Source organism: Salvelinus fontinalis, chromosome 18 (genome assembly GCF_029448725.1).
Source record: "Salvelinus fontinalis isolate EN_2023a chromosome 18, ASM2944872v1, whole genome shotgun sequence".
NCBI classification, from domain to species: Eukaryota; Metazoa; Chordata; class Actinopteri; order Salmoniformes; family Salmonidae; genus Salvelinus; species Salvelinus fontinalis.
This window is the reverse complement of record NC_074682.1, coordinates 59,597,966-59,618,459: the sequence shown is the minus strand read 5'-3', so window position 1 is coordinate 59,618,459 and position 20,494 is coordinate 59,597,966. Positions and strand designations below refer to the sequence as shown.

Genomic DNA, 20,494 nt, shown 5'->3' with positions numbered 1-20,494 from the left:
AAACGCGTGTTTGCTTAGGACTCTACTAAATGTGTGTTTGCTTAGGACTCTACTAAACAAGTGTTTGCTTAGGACTCTACTAAATGCGCGTTTGCTTAGGACTCTACTAAACGCGTGTTTGTTTAGGACTCTACTAAATGCGCGTTTGCTTAGGACTCTACTAAACGCGCATTTGCTTAGGACTCTACTAAATCTGTGTTTGCTTAGGACTCTACTAAACGCGTGTTTGCTTAGGACTCTACTAAACGTGCGTTTGCTTAGGACTCTACTAAACGTGCGTTTGCTTAGGACTCTACTAAACGTGTGTTTGCTTAGGACTCTACTAAACGCGCGTTTGCTTAGGACTCTACTAAACGCGCGTTTGCTTAGGACTCTACTAAACGCGCGTTTGCTTAGGACTCTACTAAACGAGCGTTTGCTTAGGACTCTACTAAACGCGCGTTTGAACATAACATTGAAACCGGGTCAGAGGGTTTGGTTCTGGCTAGTAGTCCCACTGCCCAGAAGGGTATACTACAAATAAGGATACATTTAGTTAGCCTGCTAACTTTGATTATCTACCAGAAATAACTGTGTTTTTTTGTTTTATTTAGAAAGCTTAGATATGTATTTTTGGTTGTTGAGTCAATGCCCATTTCAGGCTTATGTTTAAAAAAAAAAAGAAAAGAAAGTTAATTCAGAATATTTAGGTAAGTTAGCTGGTCAACTCATTGATCCTGTTTTGTAGTACCTTTACTCTGGTTGTAGACAGCTACAGGCTGTTTGAAGATCTAAAGACCAATCTGGTGTTCCCTAATGCCATTGTCATGCTATAGCTAGGTCTCTGTCATGCTATAGCTAGGTCTATGTCATGCTATAGCTAGGTCTATGTCATGCTATAGCTAGGTCTCTGTCATGCTATAGCTAGGTCTCTGTCATGCTATAGCTAGGTCTCTGTCATGCTATAGCTAGGTCTATGTCATGCTATAGCTAGGTCTCTGTCATGCTATAGTTAGGTCTCTGTCATGCTATAGCTAGGTCTCTGTCATGCTATAGCTAGGTCTCTGTCATGCTATAGCTAGGTCTATGTCATGCTATAGCTAGGTCTATGTCATGCTATAGCTAGGTCTCTGTCATGCTATAGCTAGGTCTCTGTCATGCTATAGCTAGGTCTCTGTCATGCTATAGCTAGGACTCTGTCATGCTATAGCTAGGTCTATGTCATGCTATAGCTAGGTCTATGTCATGCTATAGCTAGGTCTCTGTCATGCTATAGCTAGGTCTCTGTCATGCTATAGCTAGGTCTCTGTCATGCTGTAGCTAGGTCTCTGTCATGCTGTAGCTAGGTCTCTGTCATGCTATAGCTAGGTCTCTGTCATGCTATAGCTAGGTCTCTGTCATGCTATAGCTAGGACTCTGTCATGCTATAGCTAGGTCTATGTCATGCTATAGCTAGGTCTCTGTCATGCTATAGCTAGGTCTCTGTCATGCTATAGCTAGGTCTATGTCATGCTATAGCTAGGTCTCTGTCATGCTATAGCTAGGTCTCTGTCATGCTATAGCTAGGTCTCTGTCATGCTATAGCTAGGTCTCTGTCATGCTATAGCTAGGTCTCTGTCATGCTATAGCTAGGTCTCTGTCATGCTATAGCTAGGTCTCTGTCATGCTGTAGCTAGGTCTCTGTCATGCTGTAGCTAGGTCTCTGTCATGCTATAGCTAGGTCTCTGTCATGCTGTAGCTAGGTCTCTGTCATGCTGTAGCTAGGTCTCTGTCATGCTGTAGCTAGGTCTCTGTCATGCTGTAGCTAGGTCTCTGTCATGCTGTAGCTAGGTCTCTGTCATGCTATAGCTAGGTCTCTGTCATGCTATAGCTAGGTCTCTGTCATGCTATAGCTAGGTCTCTGTCATGCTATAGCTAGGTCTATGTCATGCTATAGCTAGGTCTATGTCATGCTATAGCTAGGTCTATGTCATGCTATAGCTAGGTCTATGTCATGCTATAGCTAGGTCTCTGTCATGCTATAGCTAGGTCTCTGTCATGCTATAGCTAGGTCTCTGTCATGCTATAGCTAGGTCTCTGTCATGCTATAGCTAGGTCTCTGTCATGCTATAGCTAGGTCTATGTCATGCTATAGCTAGGTCTCTGTCATGCTATAGCTAGGTGTCTGTCATGCTATAGCTAGGTCTCTGTCATGCTGTAGCTAGGTCTCTGTCATGCTGTAGCTAGGTCTCTGTCATGCTGTAGCTAGGTCTATGTCATGCTGTAGCTAGATCTCTGTCATGCTGTAGCTAGGTCTCTGTCATGCTATAGCTAGGTCTATGTCATGCTATAGCTAGGTCTATGTCATGCTATAGCTAGGTCTCTGTCATGCTATAGCTAGGTCTATGTCATGCTATAGCTAGGTCTATGTCATGCTATAGCTAGGTCTCTGTCATGCTGTAGCTAGGTCTCTGTCATGCTGTAGCTAGGTCTCTGTCATGCTATAGCTAGGTCTATGTCATGCTATAGCTAGGTCTATGTCATGCTATAGCTAGGTTTCTGTCATGCTATAGTTAGGTCTCTGTCATGCTATAGCTAGGTCTCTGTCATGCTATAGCTAGGTCTATGTCATGCTATAGCTAGGTCTCTGTCATGCTATAGCTAGGTCTCTGTCATGCTGTAGCTAGGTCTCTGTCATGCTGTAGCTAGGTCTCTGTCATGCTATAGCTAGGTCTCTGTCATGCTATAGCTAGGTCTCTGTCATGCTATAGCTAGGTCTCTGTCATGCTATAGCTAGGTCTCTGTCATGCTATAGCTAGGTCTCTGTCATGCTATAGCTAGGTCCATGTCATGCTATAGCTAGGTCCATGTCATGCTATAGCTAGGTCTGTAGCTAGGTCTCTGTCATGCTGTAGCTAGGTCTATGTCATGCTGTAGCTAGGTCTATGTCATGCTGTAGCTAGGTCTATGTCATGCTGTAGCTAGGTCTCTGTCATGCTATAGCTAGGTCTGTAGCTAGGTCTCTGTCATGCTATAGCTAGGTCTGTAGCTAGATCTATGTCATGCTGTAGCTAGGTCTCTGTCATGCTATAGCTAGGTCTATGTCATGACGTGCAGTATTAGTGTTTACCTGGTTTTTTATTTATTTTAATAGGGTACTTTACTGAAGCTCAGAGCAGTCTCCTGCTCCACTTAGTAAAACACATGAAAGTGGATTTGAGTGTCAGTCATTCTAGTTCCAATATCTAGTTCTGGATGGACTGCAGGAGGATAAAGTGTCAGTCATTTGGTATTTTATTAGGATCTCCATTAGCTGTTGCAAAAGCAGCAGCTGCTCTTCCTGGGGTTTATTATGGATCCCCATTAGCTGTTGCAAAAGCAGCAGCTACTCATCCTGGGGTTTATTATGGATCCCCATTAGCTGTTGCAAAAGCAGCAGCTACTCTTCCTGGGGTTCCACACACAACATGAAACATAATACAGAACATCAATAGATAAGAACAGCTCAAGGACAGAACTACATACATTTTTAAAAGGCACACGTAGCCGACATATCAATGCATACACACAAACTATCTAGGTCAAATAGGGGAGAGGCGTTGTGCCGTGAGGTGTTGCTTTATCTGTTGTTTGAAACCAGGTTTGCTGTTTATTTGAGCAATCTGAGATGGAAGGAAGTTCCGTACAATAAGGGTTCTATATAATAGCGTACATTTCCTTGAATTTGTTCTGGATTTGGGGACTATGAAAAGACCCCTGGTGGCATGTCTGGTGGGGTAAGTGTGTGTGTCAGAGCTGTGTGTAAGTTGACTATGCAAACAATTTTAGTCTCCTCAACTTGTTCAACAGCCACCCCATTCATTACCAGATTCAGCTGAGGTCTAGAACTTAGGGAATTATTTGTACCAAATACAATGCTCTTAGTTTTAGAGATGTTCAGGACCAGTTTATTACTGGCCACACATTCCAAAACAGACTGCAACTCTTTGTTAAGGGTTTCAGTGACTTCATTAGCTGTGGTTACTGACACGTATATGGTTGAATCATCAGCATACATGGACACACAAGGCTTTGTTTAATGTCTGTGGCAGGTCATTGGTAAAAATAGAAAAGAGTAGAGGGCCTAGAGAGCTGCCCTGTGGTACACCACACTTTACATGTTTGACATTAGAGAAGCTTCCATTAAAGAAAACCCTTTGAGTTCTATTAGATAAATAGCTCTGAATCCACAATATGGCAGAGGTTGAAAAGCCATAGCACTTAAGTTTTTTCAACAACAGGTTATGGTCAATAATATCAAAGGCTGCACTGAAATCTAACAGTACAGCTCCCACAATCTTCTTATTATCAATTTATTTCAACCAATCATCAGTCATTTGTGTCAGTGCAGTACATGTTGAGTGCCCTTCTCTAAAAGTGTTCTGAAAGTCTGTTGTTATTTGTTTACAGAGACAAATAGCATTGTATTTGGTCAAACACAATTTTTTCCAACAGTTTGCTAAGAGCTGGCAGCAAGCTGATAGGTCTGCTGTTAGAACCAGTAAAGGCCGCTTTACCACTCTTGGGTAGCGGAATGACTTTGGCTTCCCTCCAGGCCTGAGGACAAAGACTTTCCTCTAGGCTCAGATTAAAGATATGACAGTTAGGCGTGGCTATAGAGTCAGCTCCCATCCTCAGTAGCTTTCCATCTAAGTTGTCAATGCCAGGAGGTTTGTCATTATTGATCGTTAACAATACATTTTCCCACCTCTCCCACATTAACTTTACAAAATTCATTCTAGTTCTAGTCGCTAGTGTTGGATGGACTGCAGGAGGATATAAGTGTCAGTCATTTTAGTCGCTAGTGCTGGATGGACTGCAGGAGGATTTAAGTGTCAGTCATTCTAGTCACTAGTGCTGGATGGACTGCAGGAGGATTTAAGTGTCAGTCATTCTAGTTTTAGTCGCTAGTGCTGGATGGACTGCAGGAGGATTTAAGTGTAAGTCATTCTAGTTCTACTCGCTAGTGTTGGATGGACTGCAGGAGGATATAAGTGTCAGTCATTCTAGTTTTAGTCGCTAGTGCTGGATGGACTGCAGGAGGATTTAAGTGTCAGTCATTCTAGTTTTAGTCGCTAGTGCTGGATGGACTGCAGGAGGATTTAAGTGTCAGTCATTCTAGTTTTAGTCGCTAGTGCTGGATGGACTGCAGGAGGATATAAGTGTCAGTCATTCTAGTTTTAGTCGCTAGTGTTGGATGGACTGCAGGAGGATTTAAGTGTAAGTCATTCTAGTTCTAGTCGCTAGTGCTGGATGGACTGCAGGAGGATTTAAGTGTCAGTCATTTTAGTCGCTAGTGTTGGATGGACTGCAGGAGGATTTAAGTGTCAGTCATTCTAGTTGCTAGTGTTGGATGGACTGCAGGAGGATTTAAGTGTCAGTCATTCTAGTTTTAGTCGCTAGTGCTGGATGGACTGCAGGAGGATTTAAGTGTCAGTCATTCTAGTCGCTAGTGTTGGATGGACTGCAGGAGGATTTAAGTGTCAGTTATTCTAGTCGCTAGTGTTGGATGGACTGCAGGACGATTTAAGTGTCAGTCATTCTAGTTCTAATCGCTAGTGCTGGATGGACTGCAGGAGGATTTAAGTGTCAGTCATTCTAGTTCTGATCGCTAGTGCTGGATGGACTGCAGGAGGATTTAAGTGTCAGTCATTCTAGTTCTAATCGCTAGTGCTGGATGGACTGCAGGAGGATTTAAGTGTCAGTCATTCTAGTCGCTAGTGTTGGATGGACTGCAGGAGGATTTAAGTGTCAGTTATTCTAGTCGCTAGTGTTGGATGGACTGCAGGACGATTTAAGTGTCAGTCATTCTAGTTCTAATCGCTAGTGCTGGATGGACTGCAGGAGGATTTAAGTGTCAGTCATTCTAGTTCTGATCGCTAGTGCTGGATGGACTGCAGGAGGATTTAAGTGTCAGTCATTCTAGTTCTAATCGCTAGTGCTGGATGGACTGCAGGAGGATTTAAGTGTCAGTCATTCTAGTTCTAATCGCTAGTGTTGGATGGACTGCAGGAGGATATAAGTGTCAGTCATTCTAATCGCTAGTGCTGGATGGACTGCAGGAGGATTTAAGTTTCAGTCATTCTAGTCGCTAGTGCTGGATGGACTGCAGGAGGATAAAAGTGTCACTCGTTCTAGTCGCTAGTGTTGGATGGACTGCAGGAGGTTGAAAGCAATGCAAATTCAATCCAGTCAGTAGTGGGAGTGCTGACCTGCTGAACAATAACATTTTCCTGGTTCTATTGTAATAATTGTGTGTTTTTGTTGCTGCATAAGCTCAAATGTCTGTCTTGAGTCTTCAATGCTTTAACTGGAGACATGAGGAAGGACGTTGCATAAATAACGGATTTCTCTGGATTGATTAGTGTGGAGGGACTTTGTTCTCTCTTTTTTACAGCAGAAGCAACAGGTCCTCTTAGCCTATACGCCCGGATCATATTGTCTGGTCTGACAGAGGATCGGTGCTGGCACACGGGACGTGGAAAACTACTGGAGACGATGATTCTCACACAAGTCTGTGGTCGGCGTCCTAAATTGCACTCCATTCCTTATGTAGAGTCCTACGGGGCCCTGGTCAAAAATGTAGTGCACTCCATAGGGGATAAGGGTACCGTTTGGAATGTAGCCGAAGTAGTCTGTATATTTTTCTCTGTCTGGAGCAGAGGGCCTTTTTTTTGTTAATCATTACTCAGAGAAAACCCTGTTGGTGACATCTCATGTAAACTGCTGACTGGTCTAGCAGAGAGAGGTTCCTAGATGCCATGCCAATACAGGCACTGATTGCTGACACCTGGTTGGATTGGAGCTTTTGGAGAGATAAAAAAAACAAAAAAAAAACATGATTTGTTACGTATAAGACGCATTAAGTTGTAGGCTGGGTTTCTGTACAGCACTTTTGAGATATCAGCTGATGTAAGAAGGGCTTTATAAATGCATTTGATTTGATCAAGATGCATATAAGAGCCTGAAACGGTATGATAAAGGCCCAGTCGTACTGTACCACCGGATATACTGTACAGGGACTTCAGAAAGTATTTATACACCTCGACCTGTTGCACATTTTGTTGTGTTACAGCCTGAGTACAAAATGGATTCCATTTTCTATTATTTTCTCACCAATTTACACAAATTATATTAATAATTATAATGACATTAAAAACCATGTTTTTAGAACGTTTTGCTAATTTATTTAAAATGAAATACAGAAATCAAATTTACATAAATAGTATTTTTAAGATTGATTGAAAATGAAAAACAGATCTAATTTACATAAATAGTATTTTTAAGATGTATTGAAAATGAAAAACAGATCTCATTTACATAAATAGTATTTTTATGATTCTTTATTTATTCAGGGGGAAAACCCACTGAGGTCTCCTTTCCAAAGGTGCCCTGATTACAACAACCAATATACTGTAGAACAAAACAACAATCAATACAAAACACACACCAGTTACAGTCCTCGGCTACCAGGTCCTCAATCAACAGCCTGAACTGCCCCGACCGACACCACAACATCTAACTGTAATCAGTTCTGATAATTATTCAAACTCATTTAAACGAAAAGAGGATTTACCTAATTCGGTGGAGACCCGCGGAACCTTTTTTAAGAGTTAACCAACCATGTGAACGGGTTTGGTAACTCATTAAAAAATATATATATTTCAACAACGAAGTTAAGAAAGTCGGAAGCTTGTGTACTAGAGCTTTGTAATTTTTTAAATTTTTTATATTGAATTGATCTACGGTACTTTTAATGAGGATCGTCCAACCTTTTTGATACAGGATGCAGTGATGAGTATTAAAACTGTCACCTGTGATAAAAAGAATGGTGCTATAATAGATGGAATCCAAAGGTTTAAGAGTAGTGGCTGCTGCATTCTGGTAAATAGTGTCACCATAGTCAAGAACTGTCAGGAAAGTTGACTAATCAATCTGCTTCCTGCTGTTTGAGGGAGAGGCAAGATCATTTTCAGCCCAATTTAATAATAGCCCAATTTAATAATAAAAAAAAAAAAAAGCTTTTGAACTAGCTCATCAGTATGTAAAAAGAAAAAAAAGAAAAAAAAGTGAAATCCTTGTCAATCCAAAAGCCCAGATATTTATTGGCGGGAAATCATTGCCAAAAAATCCCATTGGCTGAGCCAATCACCTTTTGGCGGCGATTACAGCTTTGAGTCGTCTTGGGTACGTCTGAATCAGCTTTGAGTCGTCTTGGGTATGTCTGTATCAGCTTTGAGTCGTCTTGGGTATGTCTGTATCAGCTTTGAGTCGTCTTGGGTATGTCTGTATCAGCTTTGAGTCGTCTTGGGTATGTCTGTATCAGCTTTGAGTCGTCTTGGGTATGTCTGTATCAGCTTTGAGTCGTCTTGGGTATGTCTGTATCAGCTTTGAGTCAACTTGGGTATGTCTGAATCAGCTTTGAGTCGTCTTGGGTATGTCTGTATCAGCTTTGAGTCGTCTTGGGTATGTCTTTATCAGCTTTGCACAAATGGATTTGGGGATTTTCTTCCTTGTCGATTTTCTCAAGCTCTGTTAAGTTAGATGGGGAGTGGCGGGGAACAGCAATCTTCAAGTCTTTCCACAGATTTTCAATGGGATTCAAGTCTGAGCTTTGGCTGGGGCACTCAAGGACTTTCACATTCTTGTTCTGAAGCCATTCCAGCATTGCTTTGGCTGTCTGCTTGGGGTCAAAGTCCTGTTGGGATGTAAATCTCTGCTCCCAGGCTGTCTGCTTGGGGTCAAAGTCCTGTTGGAATGTAAATCTCTGCCCCCAGGCTGTCTGCTTGGGTTCAATGTCCTGTTGGAATGTAAATCTCTGCTCCCAGGCTGTCTGCTTGGGGTCAATGTCCTGTTGGAATGTAAATCTCTGCCCCCAGGCTGTCTGCTTGGGTTCAATGTCCTGTTGGAATGTAAATCTCTGCTCCCAGGCTGTCTGCTTGGGGTCAATGTCCTGTTGGAATGTAAATCTCTGCCCCCAGGCTATCTGCTTGGGGTCAATGTCCTGTTGGAATGTAAATCTCTGCCCCCAGGCTATCTGCTTGGGGTCATTGTCCTGTTGGAATGTAAATCTCTGCCCCCAGGCTATCTGCTTGGGGTCATTGTCCTGTTGGAATGTAAATCTCTGCCCCCAGGCTATCTGCTTGGGGTCAATGTCCTGTTGGAATGTAAAATCTCTGCCCCCAGGCTAAGTTCATTTGCTCTCTGAAGCAGGTTCTCAGTAAGGGTTTGCTCCATTCTTTGTTCCCTCTATCCGTACCCGGTGTCCCAGTCCAATGCCGCTGAAAAGCATCTCCATAGCATGACGCTGCCACCACCATGCTTCACGGTAGGGATGGTGTTAGACGGGTGATGAGCTGTGCCTGGTTTTCTCCAGACATACCGCTTTGCGTTCAGACCAAAGAGTTATATTTTTGTCTCATCAGACCACAGAATCATTTGGTTTATGCCCCTGAATCTTTCAGGTGCCTTTTTGCAAATGAACTCCAGGTGTGCTGTCATGTGCCTTTTTTTTCTCAGGAGTGGCTTCCGTTTGGCCACTCTCCCATAAAGCCCCAGATTGGTGAAGCGCTGTAGAGACTGTTGTCCTTCTGGCAGGTTCTTCCATCTCAGCCAAGGAAGCCTAGTTCTGTTATTGGTCGTTGGGTTGTTGGTCACCTCCCTGACCAAGGTCCTTCTTGCTCGGTACCTCAGTTTGATTGGACGGCCAGTTCTAGTCAGAGTGTAGTTACGTTTTTTTTTCTGCTTTCAATTTCCCGATGATGGAGACCTCTGTGCTCTTGGAAACTTTCAACACTAGACATTTTAGATTTTTTTATACCCTTCCTCATCACTATTTAATCTTGGAGATCTACGGACAGTTCCTTGAACTTAATGGAATAGTTTCTGCTCTGATATGCACTGTCAACTGTAGGGGAATTATATAGACAGGTGTGTTTCTTTCTAAATTCTGTCCAAACAAGGGAATTGGCCACAGGTGGACTCCAATCATATCTCAAGGATGATCAAATGAAATCGGATGCACCTGAGCTCAATTTGGAGTGTTATAGCAAAACGGGTGTGAATACTTATGTAATTGAGATATTTCTGTAAAAATTAAAACATGTTATCGCTTTCTCATTATGGGCTAATATGTGTAGATGGGTAATCCGGTTTGAATTCGGGCTGTAACACAAAGTGGAATAAGTCAAGGGGTATGAATACTCTTTGAAAGCACTGTATACCACCCAGATACACTGTAGACAGGATGTTGTGTGTGTATACCACCCAGATACACTGTAGACAGGATGCTGTGTGTGTATATACCACCCAGACACACTGTAGACAGGATGCTGTGTGTGTATATACCACCCAGACACACTGTAGACAGGATGCTGTGTGTGTATATACCACCCAGACACACTGTAGACAGGATGCTGTGTGTGTATATACCACCCAGATACGCTGTAGACAGGATGCTGTGTGTGTATATACCACCCAGACACACTGTAGACAGGATGCTGTGTGTGTATATACCGCCCAGATACACTGTAGACAGGATGCTGTGTGTGTATATACCACCCAGATACACTGTAGACAGGATGTTGTGTGTGTATATACCACCCAGATACACTGTAGACAGGATGCTGTGTGTGTATATACCACCCAGATACACTGTAGACAGGATGCTGTGTGTGTATATACCACCCAGATACACTGTAGACAGGATACTGTGTGTATATACCACACAGATACACTGTAGACATTACGCTGCTTAGTTTGTCTCCTCAGCGCTGTTTGAGCGGGTTCAATTATTTGTCACGTTCTTGCCATGTTTCCATCACACCTTTTTTTTGTTGCATTTCTTCCCCTGATTGGAGCTGAGCAGAGTTTGGGCTCCGTAGCAGTGGAAACTTCTTCCCGATGTCTCTCAGACTGTGGGGCCCTGGCTGACAACATCTGTGGAAAGTTTCTAGAAATGTCAGAGGAGCCTTATCCGACAAGGGGCTGCTGAGGAGGGATTGTACTTTAAATATGGGGCGGAGTTACTCTTTTGTTATGTAGCTTGCATATTCCTGCTAGCATCTCACCTGTAGTTTTTCAATTTCCAGCAACTCAATGTTGTTTTTGTGATGTGATAATGTGGTGCTGTAAGTAACAGCGTAAATGCAGTTTTAAATATTGCCATGACAGTATGTTTCTTTGAGATTTGAAATGTCTCGAGTCAATAAGTAAAAATAATAATCTTGTGTCAGTAAGTATTCAACCCTTTTGTTATGATAAACCTAAATAAGTTAAAAAATGTGCTTACTGTGCTTTGTCACATAATAAGTCGCATGGACTCTGTGTGCAATAACAATGTTTAACATGATTTTTGAATGACTACCTCAGCTCTGTCCCCCACACATACAATTATCTGTAAGGTCCCTCAAGTCAATTTCAAGCACAGATTCAACCACAAAGACCAATACCTCGCAGACAAGGTAGATATTGAATATCCCTTTGAGCATGGTGAAGTTATTCATTACACTTTGGATGGTGTATCAATACACCCAGTCACTACAAAGATACAGGCGTCCTTCCTAACTCAGTTGCCGGAGAGTAAGGAAATTGCTCAGGGATTTCACCAGAAGGCCAATGGGGACTTTAAAACAGAGTTTAATGGCTGTGAAAGGAGAAAACTGAGGATGGATCAACAACATTGTAGTTACTCCACAAAACTAATTTAAATGACAGAGTGAAAAGAAGGAAACTTGTACAGAATAAAAAATATCCCAAAACATGCATCAATCAATCAATCAATTTTATTTTATATAGCCCTTCGTACATCAGATAATATCTCGAAGTGCTGTACAGAAACCCAGCCTAAAACCCCAAACAGCTAGAATGCAGGTGTAGAAGCACGGTGGCTAGGAAAAACTCCCTAGAAAGGCCAAAACCTAGGAAGAAACCTAGAGAGGAACCAGGCTATGAGGGGTGGCCAGTCCTCTTCTGGCTGTGCCGGGTGGAGATTATAACAGAACTATGCCAAGATGTTCAAAAATGTTCATAAGTGACAAGCATGGTCAAATAATAATCATGAATAATTTTCAGTTGGCTTTTCATAGCTGATCATTAAGAGTTGAAAAACAACAGGTCTGGGACAGGTGGCGGTTCCATAACCGCAGGCAGAACAGCTGAAACTGGAATAGCAGCAAGGCCAGGCGGACTGGGGACAGCAAGGAGTCACCACGGGCGGCAGTCCCGACGCATGGTCCTAGGGCCCAGGTCCTCCGAGAGAAAGAAAGAGAGAAGGAGAAAATTAGAGAGAGCCAAGATTTTCAAAATGTTCATAAATGACAAGCATGGTCAAATAATAATCAGGAATAAATCTCAGTTGGCTTTTCATAGCCGATCATTAAGAGTTGAAAACAGCAGGTCTGGGACAGGTAGGGGTTTCGTAACCGCAGGTAGAAACAGTTGAAACTGGAATAGCAGCAAGGCCGGGCGGACTGGGGACAGCAAGGTGTCAGCATGCCCGGTAGTCCTGACGTATGGTCCTAGGGCTCAGGTTCTCAGAGAGAAAGAGAGAACGAGAGAATTAGAGAGAGCATACTTAAATTCACACAGGACACTGGATAAGACAGGAGAAGTACTCCAGGTATAACCAACTGACCCTAGCCCCCCGACACATAAACTACTGCAGCATAAATACTGGAGGCTGAGACAGGAGCGGTCAGGAGACACTGTGGCCCCATCCGAAGAAACCCCTGGACAGGGCCAAACAGGAAGGATATAACCCCACCCACTCTGCCAAAGCACAGCCCCCACACCACTGGAGGGATATCCTCAACCACCAACTGCATCCTGTTTACAACAAGGCATTAAAGTAAAACTGCAAAATATGGGGCAAATCCAACACATCACTGAGTACCACTCTTCATATTTTCAAGCATGGTGTTGGCTACATCATGTTATGAGTATGCTTTATCATCGACAAGGACTAGGGAGTTTTTTTTTATAGGATAAACAGAAACGGAATAGAGCTAAATCCTAGAGGAAAACCTCGGTCAGTCTTCTTTCCACCAGACACTGGGAGATGAATTCACCTTTTCAACAGGACAATAACCTAAAACACAAGGCCAAATAAACACTGCAGTTGCTTACCGAGACGACATTGAATGTTCCTGAGTGGCCGAGTTACAGTTTTATTAAATTGGCTTGAAAGTCTATGACAAGACCTGAAAAATGTCAATGATCAACAACCAATTTAAAAAAAATTATGTGCAAATATTTTACAATCCAGATGTGCAAAAAAAAAACTCTTAGAGACTTACCCGTAAAGACTGATGGGTGAGAATACCCGCCAATTTAATCCATTTTGAATTCAGGCTGTAACACAACACCATTTTGAATAAGTCGCTGTATATTATAACCAGTCAGAGATACATCATCATTCGGCATAGGCTTCTTTAAACAACATTTTTAGTAATAATCAGAATGCCCCACCGTGTTGGTTTGAGAAGCAAAAGTTACAATGAAATCAAACTTCTGGCATTTTAAATGAATCAGTCCAAGGCCGCAGCTAATTTTCACATCAGACGGAGTCTCTAAAAACATCCGTGCTATCTATGTTCAGTCGGTAACCCTCTGTTTCAAACCAGCCCTACGGTATCTTTTCATTGGTATAGTTGCACGATTTCCCAGTGACTGTACCATTTTAGGTCTTGATTGAGGATGTGTTAAAAAAAAAAAAAACAGAAGTCAATGAGGGTTATCTGTTACGTGGCCAGGATTGAAATCCCATCATTTGTTTTAGGGATTTCATATTGATTTCAAATTGCAGAGCAGAGAACAAGTAGGACCTGTTGTTGGTGTTCAGTGATAATGTATGCTAATGCACTGTGTAAATGTGTGATAATGACAGGGCTAATGTATGCTAATGCACTGTGTAAATGTGTGATAATGACAGTGATAATGTATGCTAATGCACTGTGTAAATGTGTGATAATGACATGGATAATGTATGATAATGCACTGTGTAAATGTGTGATAATGACAGGGATAATGTATGCTAATGCACTGTGTAAATGTGTGATAATGACAGGGATAATGTATGATAATGCACTGTGTAAATGTGCGATAATGACAGGGATAATGTGTGCTAATGCACTGTGTAAATGTGTGATAATGACAGGGATAATGTATGATAATGCACTGTGTAAATGTGCGATAATGACAGGGATAATGTATGCTAATGCACTGTGTAAATGTGCGATAATGACAGGGATAATGTATGCTAATGCACTGTGTAAATGTGCGATAATGACAGGGATAATGTATGCTAATGCACTGTGTAAATGTGCGATAATGACAGGGATAATGTGTGCTAATGCACTGTGTAAATGTGTGATAATGACAGGGATAATGTATGATAATGCACTGTGTAAATGTGCGATAATGACAGGGATAATGTATGCTAATGCACTGTGTAAATGTGCGATAATGACAGTGATAATGTATGCTAATGCACTGTGTAAATGTGTGATAATGACAGGGACAATGTAGTGCGGTGACCTGACTAACAGTGTTTTATGTTTTCTTGCAGAGTGGAGGACAAGAGACATCTGCTGCTGTTTTTCAGGACCGTCAGGAGGTTCTCTGACAGATGTGAAGACCGACGCAGAACATTCCAGCACTTCCAGGTAGGACTTTACTTTAGTCCTTTTTACGGCTCGTTTCGGCCCATTGCCAACAGGGGAAGCTCTCTCTTCATGCGTGACCCCATGTCTTACACACCTGCTTCAAGGTATCGTCTTCCAGTCCAGGTACGACTGCCGTTAAACACTCCCCTAGTTGCTGTCACAATGGCAGGTCCGTCTGGTGTAACCCTGCACGGACATGTTCAAGGTTGCAGCAGAATCCCACTCAACAATTTAGTCAGACTAGAAATGCATATCCGTGAATGCTGAAGCCAGGCACTCGAATTTTAAAACGAAGATGATAGAGAATGTGTTGAAGGCGACACCTTCACCTTTTTGAATAAGCTCAACCAGTATCTGAACAGTTCTATCCCGGTGAGTCCCGGGGAATATCTGACAAGGATATTTGGAAGTTTAGAAGTGTAGAAAATCTAGGAATGTTAACGTTAAGTGTTGCAGGGCTGCCTGACCCTGCCTGGTAGTTACAGAGCCTGTTCCGACAAAGAAGGAGGGTTTAGACTGGTTTAGACTGGTTGTACACCTGCATTTACACCTGCATTGCTTGCTGTTGGGGGTTTTAGGCTGGGTTTCTGTACAGCACTTTGAGATATCAGCTGAGGTACAAAGGGCTATATAAATAAATTTGATTTGTAGACTGGTTTTAGACTGGTTTACGCATCCGTCTTTCTATCGTCAACATTTGAACTTATTTAACCTTTTAACCTCCCAATACACATAAAGACAGGAAATTGACTGAACAGTCGTTTCCACCATCGTTCGTCCACCGTATGACTTCCACAGAGAAACAGTAGACTTGTGTATTTCTGTCTGAACACTTCTTGTGTGGGCAGTGAGATGGTTGCGTTCTGCTGATATCACTATAACTTGACGTTATCTGATCAATGATTTACTGTGAGAGTGTTGAAAAAAATGGTTCACAGCTGGATTGTCAAACCTTAGCCAACCTGTCAAGCTGACAGATGAGCAGTAGTCTCACAGTGCTTGACTTCACGCCGTACTCTACTCCTGACTTCACGTCGTACTCTCCTCCTGACTTCACGCCGTGCTCTCCTCCTGACTTCACGCCGTGCTCTCCTCCTGACTTCACGCCGTGCTCTCCTCCTGACTTCACGCCGTGCTCTCCTCCTGACTTCACGCCGTGCTCTCCTCCTGACTTCACGCCGTGCTCTCCTCCTGACTTCACGCCGTGCTCTCCTCCTGACTTCACGCCGTGCTCTCCTCCTGACTTCACGCCGTGCTCTCCTCCTGACTTCACGCCGTGCTCTCCTCCTGACTTCACGCCGTGCTCTCCTCCTGACTTCACGCCGTACTCTCCTCCTGACTTCACGCCGTACTCTCCTCCTGACTTCACGCCGTGCTCTCCTCCTGACTTCACGCCGTGCTCTCCTCCTGACTTCACGCCGTGCTCTCCTCCTGACTTCACGCCGTGCTCTCCTCCTGACTTCACGCCGTGCTCTCCTCCTGACTTCACGCCGTGCTCTCCTCCTGACTTCACGCCGTACTCTCCTCCTGACTTCACGCCGTACTCTCCTCCTGACTTCACGCCGTACTCTCCTCCCGACTTCACGCCGTACTCTCCTCCTGACTTCACGCCGTACTCTCCTCCTGACATCACGCCGTACTCTCCTCCCGACTTCACGCCGTACTCTCCTCCTGACTTCACGCCGTACTCTCCTCCTGACTTCACGCCGTGCTCTCCTCCTGACTTCTCGCCGTGCTCTCCTCCTGACTTCACGCCGTACTCTCCTCCTGACTTCACGCCGTACTCTCCTCCTGACTTCACGCCGTACTCTCCTCCTGACTTCACGCCGTACTCTCCTCCTGACTTCACGCCGTACTCTCCTCCTGACTTCACGCCGTACTCTCCTCCTGACTTCACGCCGTACTCTCCTCCTGACTTCACGCCGTACTCTCCTCCTGACTTCACGCCGTACTCTCCTCCTGACTTCACGCCGTACTCTCCTCCTGACTTCACGCCGTACTCTCCTCCTGACTTCACGCCGTACTGTCTTTTGAGAATCAGGCTTGACTGGAGAAAAGTAGGGGTCCAGGTTAGATGAGCAGTAATGCCTGTTTGGGTGCCTGTAATGCCTGTTTGGATGCCTGTAATGCCTGTTTGGATGCCTGTGATGCCTGTTTGTCAGTAAGCAATTCACCTGTTGTATTCAGCGCATGAGACTAATACAATTTGATTTGAGGGACAATAAGCTGTTGATGAGAGTAACGGGCTCTGTGGCGATTATTACTGTGATCAATAATCTGTTGATGAGAGTAACGGGCTCTGTGGCGATTACTACTGTGATCAATAATCTGTTGATGAGAGTAACGGGCTCTGTGGCGATTATTACTATGATCAATAATCTGTTGATGAGAGTAACGGGCTCTGTGGCGATTACTACTGTGATCAATAATCTGTTGATGAGAGTAACGGGCTCTGTGGCGATTATTACTGTGATCAATAATCTGTTGATGAGAGTAACGGGCTCTGTGGCGATTACTACTGTGATCAATAATCTGTTGATGAGAGTAACGGGCTCTGTGGCGATTATTACTGTGATCAATAATCTGTTGATGAGAGTAACGGGCTCTGTGGCGATTACTACTGTGATCAATAATCTGTTGATGAGAGTAACGGGCTCTGTGGCGATTATTACTGTGATCAATAATCTGTTGATGAGAGTAACGGGCTCTGTGGCGATTACTACTGTGATCAATAATCTGTTGATGAGAGTAACGGGCTCTGTGGCGATTATTACTGTGATCAATAATCTGTTGATGAGAGTAACGGGCTCTGTGGCGATTATTACTGTGATCAATAATCTGTTGATGAGAGTAACGGGCTCTGTGGCGATTATTACTGTGATCAATAATCTGTTGAGGAGAGTAACGGGCTCTGTGGCGATTATTACTGTGATCAATAATCTGTTGATGAGAGTAACGGGCTCTGTGGCGATTATTACTGTGATCAATAATCTGTTGATGAGAGTAACGGGCTCTGTGGCGATTATTACTGTGATCAATAATCTGTTGATGAGAGTAACGGGCTCTGTGGCGATTATTACTGTGATCAATAATCTGTTGATGAGAGTAACGGGCTCTGTGGCGATTATTACTGTGATCAATAATCTGTTGAGGAGAGTAACGGGCTCTGTGGCGATTATTACTGTGATCAATAATCTGTTGATGAGAGTAACGGGCTCTGTGGCGATTATTACTGTGATCAATAATCTGTTGAGGAGAGTAACGGGCTCTGTGGCGATTATTACTGTGATCAATAATCTGTTGAGGAGAGTAACGGGCTCTGTGGCGATTATTACTGTGATCAATAATCTGTTGAGGAGAGTAACAGGCTCTGTGGTGATTATTACTGTGATCAATAATCTGTTGAGGAGAGTAACGGGCTCTGTGGCGATTATTACTGTGATCAATAATCTGTTGATGAGAGTAACGGGCTCTGTGGCGATTATTACTGTGATCAATAATGTGATCGATAAAGTTGTGAACATGATCCAATCAACAGGTTCTGTTCCCCTCTGGCTGTTCAATACGTCAGTACAGATGCATTTGCAATACTGCTGAATAACCCAACTGTTATAAACTGAACAAAAATTATAAATGCAACATGTAACAATTTGAACTATTTTACTGAGTTACAGGAAATCGGTCAAATGAAATAAGTTCATTAGGTCACTAATCTATAGGTTTCACATGACTGGGTAGGGGTGCAGCCATTGGTGGGCCTGGGAGGACATAGTCCCACCCACTGGGGAGCCAAGCCCAGCCAATCAGAATGAGTTTCCCCCCAACAAAAGGGCTTCATTATAGACAGAAATAGTCGTCAGTTTCATCAGCTGTCCGGGTGGCTGTTACACGTGGTCTGCGGTTGTGAGGCAGGTTGGACGTACTGCCAAATTCTCTAAAAAAAGACTGCACATTTTAAAGTGGCCTTTTCTTATCCCCAGCACAAGGTGCACCTGTGTAATGATCATGCTGTTTAATCAGCTTCTTGATATGCCACACCTGTCAGGTGGATGGATTATCTTGGCAAGGGAGAAATGCTCACTAACAGGGATGTAAACAAATTTAGTGAAAAATTTCAGAGAAATAAGGTTTTTGTGAGTATGAAAATTTTTGTTCAGTGTATAAAGACAATGGTGTCCTATAAGAAAAACACTAATATCTGATGATATACACTAATGACTGATGATTGGATGATAGAAATTGATGATAACAGTATTGTGGGGGCCGTTTTGTTAGACTTCAGTGCAGCTTTTGACAGACATTATCGATCATAGTCTGTTGCTAGAAAAACGTGTTGTGGCTTTGCACCCCCTGCTATAATGTGGATAAAGAGTTGCCTGTCTAACAGAACACAGAGGGTGTTGTGGCTTTGCACCCCCTGCTATAATGTGGATAAAGAGTTACCTGTCTAACAGAACACAGAGGGTGTTCTGGCTTTACACCCCCTGCTATAATGTGGATAAAGAGTTACCTGTCTAACAGAACACAGAGGGTGTTCTGGCTTTACACCCCCTGCTATAATGTGGATAAAGAGTTACCTGTCTAACAGAACACAGAGGGTGTTATGGCTTTACACCCCCTGCGATAATGTGGATAAAGAGTTACCTGTCTAACAGAACACAGAGGGTGTTATGGCTTTACACCCCCTGCTATAATGTGGATAAAGAGTTACCTGTCTAACAGAACACAGAGGGTGTTATGGCTTTACACCCCCTGCTATATTATGGATAAAGAGTTACCTGTCTAACAGAACACAGAGGGTGTTATGGCTTTACACCCCCTGCTATAATGTGTTCTGGCTTTACACCCCCTGCTATAATGTGGATAAAGAGTTACCTGTCTAACAGAACACAGAGGGTGTTATGGCTTTACACCCCCTGCTATAATGTGTTATGGCTTTACACCCCCTGCTATAATGTGGATAAAGAGTTACCTGTCTAACAGAACACAGAGAGTGTTATGGCTTTACACCCCCTGCTATAATGTGTTATGGCTTTACACCCCCTGCTATAATGTGGATAAAGAGTTACCTGTCTAACAGAACACAGAGGGTGTTATGGCTTTACACCCCCTGCTATAATGTGGATAAAGAGTTACCTGTCAAACAGAACACAGAGGGTGTTCTGGCTTTACACCCCCTGCTATAATGTGGATAAAGAGTTGCCTGTCTCACAGAGGGTTTTCTTTAATGGAAGCCTCTCAAACATAATCCAGGTAGAATCAGCAATTCCCCAGGGTAGACACTAGACACACACATACACATGGATTTAGTACTGTAGATATGTGGTAGTGGTGGAGTAGGGGCCTGAGGGCACACAGTGTGCTGTGAATGTATTGTAATGTTTTTTAAATTTGTATAAAAAGCCTTAATTTTGCTGGACCCCAGGAAGAGTAGCTGCTGCCTTGGCAGGAACTAACGGAGATCCATAATACATCAATAAGGGATCATATCTTTCAGCTGGTCAGTCTGTTATGGAAAGAGCAGGTGTTCTTAATGTTTTGTCCATTCAGTGTCTAGTAACTATTATATCACGTGAAATAGTCTGATCCTAATCCTACACAGTAGGATCCGGTCATTTGCCTTCAGCTTCTGGCTGGTAGGTCATTTATGAGTGTTCCCATATTGGCAGATTTTAGATAATTTATGATTGATTGTTCCCATATTGGCTGGTAGATAATGAATGATTTTGAAGTGTGTGTGTGTGTGTGTGTGTGTGTGAGAGATCTGCAAGCATGTTTTATATCAAGAAGGACTCTAATGAAAGATTGGAAATCCAAACGGCGGGGCCATATGG

The 20,494-nt window shown here is 43.2% G+C and overlaps 1 protein-coding gene across 2 annotated transcripts in view; it reads left to right on the top strand.

The window, feature by feature from the left end:
• cenpp (centromere protein P) overlaps positions 1–20,494 on the top strand; it is a 156,730-nt gene that overhangs the window by 15,155 nt on the left and 121,081 nt on the right. For both annotated transcript variants that reach the window (XM_055869947.1, XM_055869948.1), the window contains one exon: positions 14,564–14,660. In XM_055869947.1, coding sequence (XP_055725922.1) covers positions 14,564–14,660 — 97 coding nt within the window. The remainder of the gene's footprint in view (positions 1–14,563; positions 14,661–20,494) is intronic.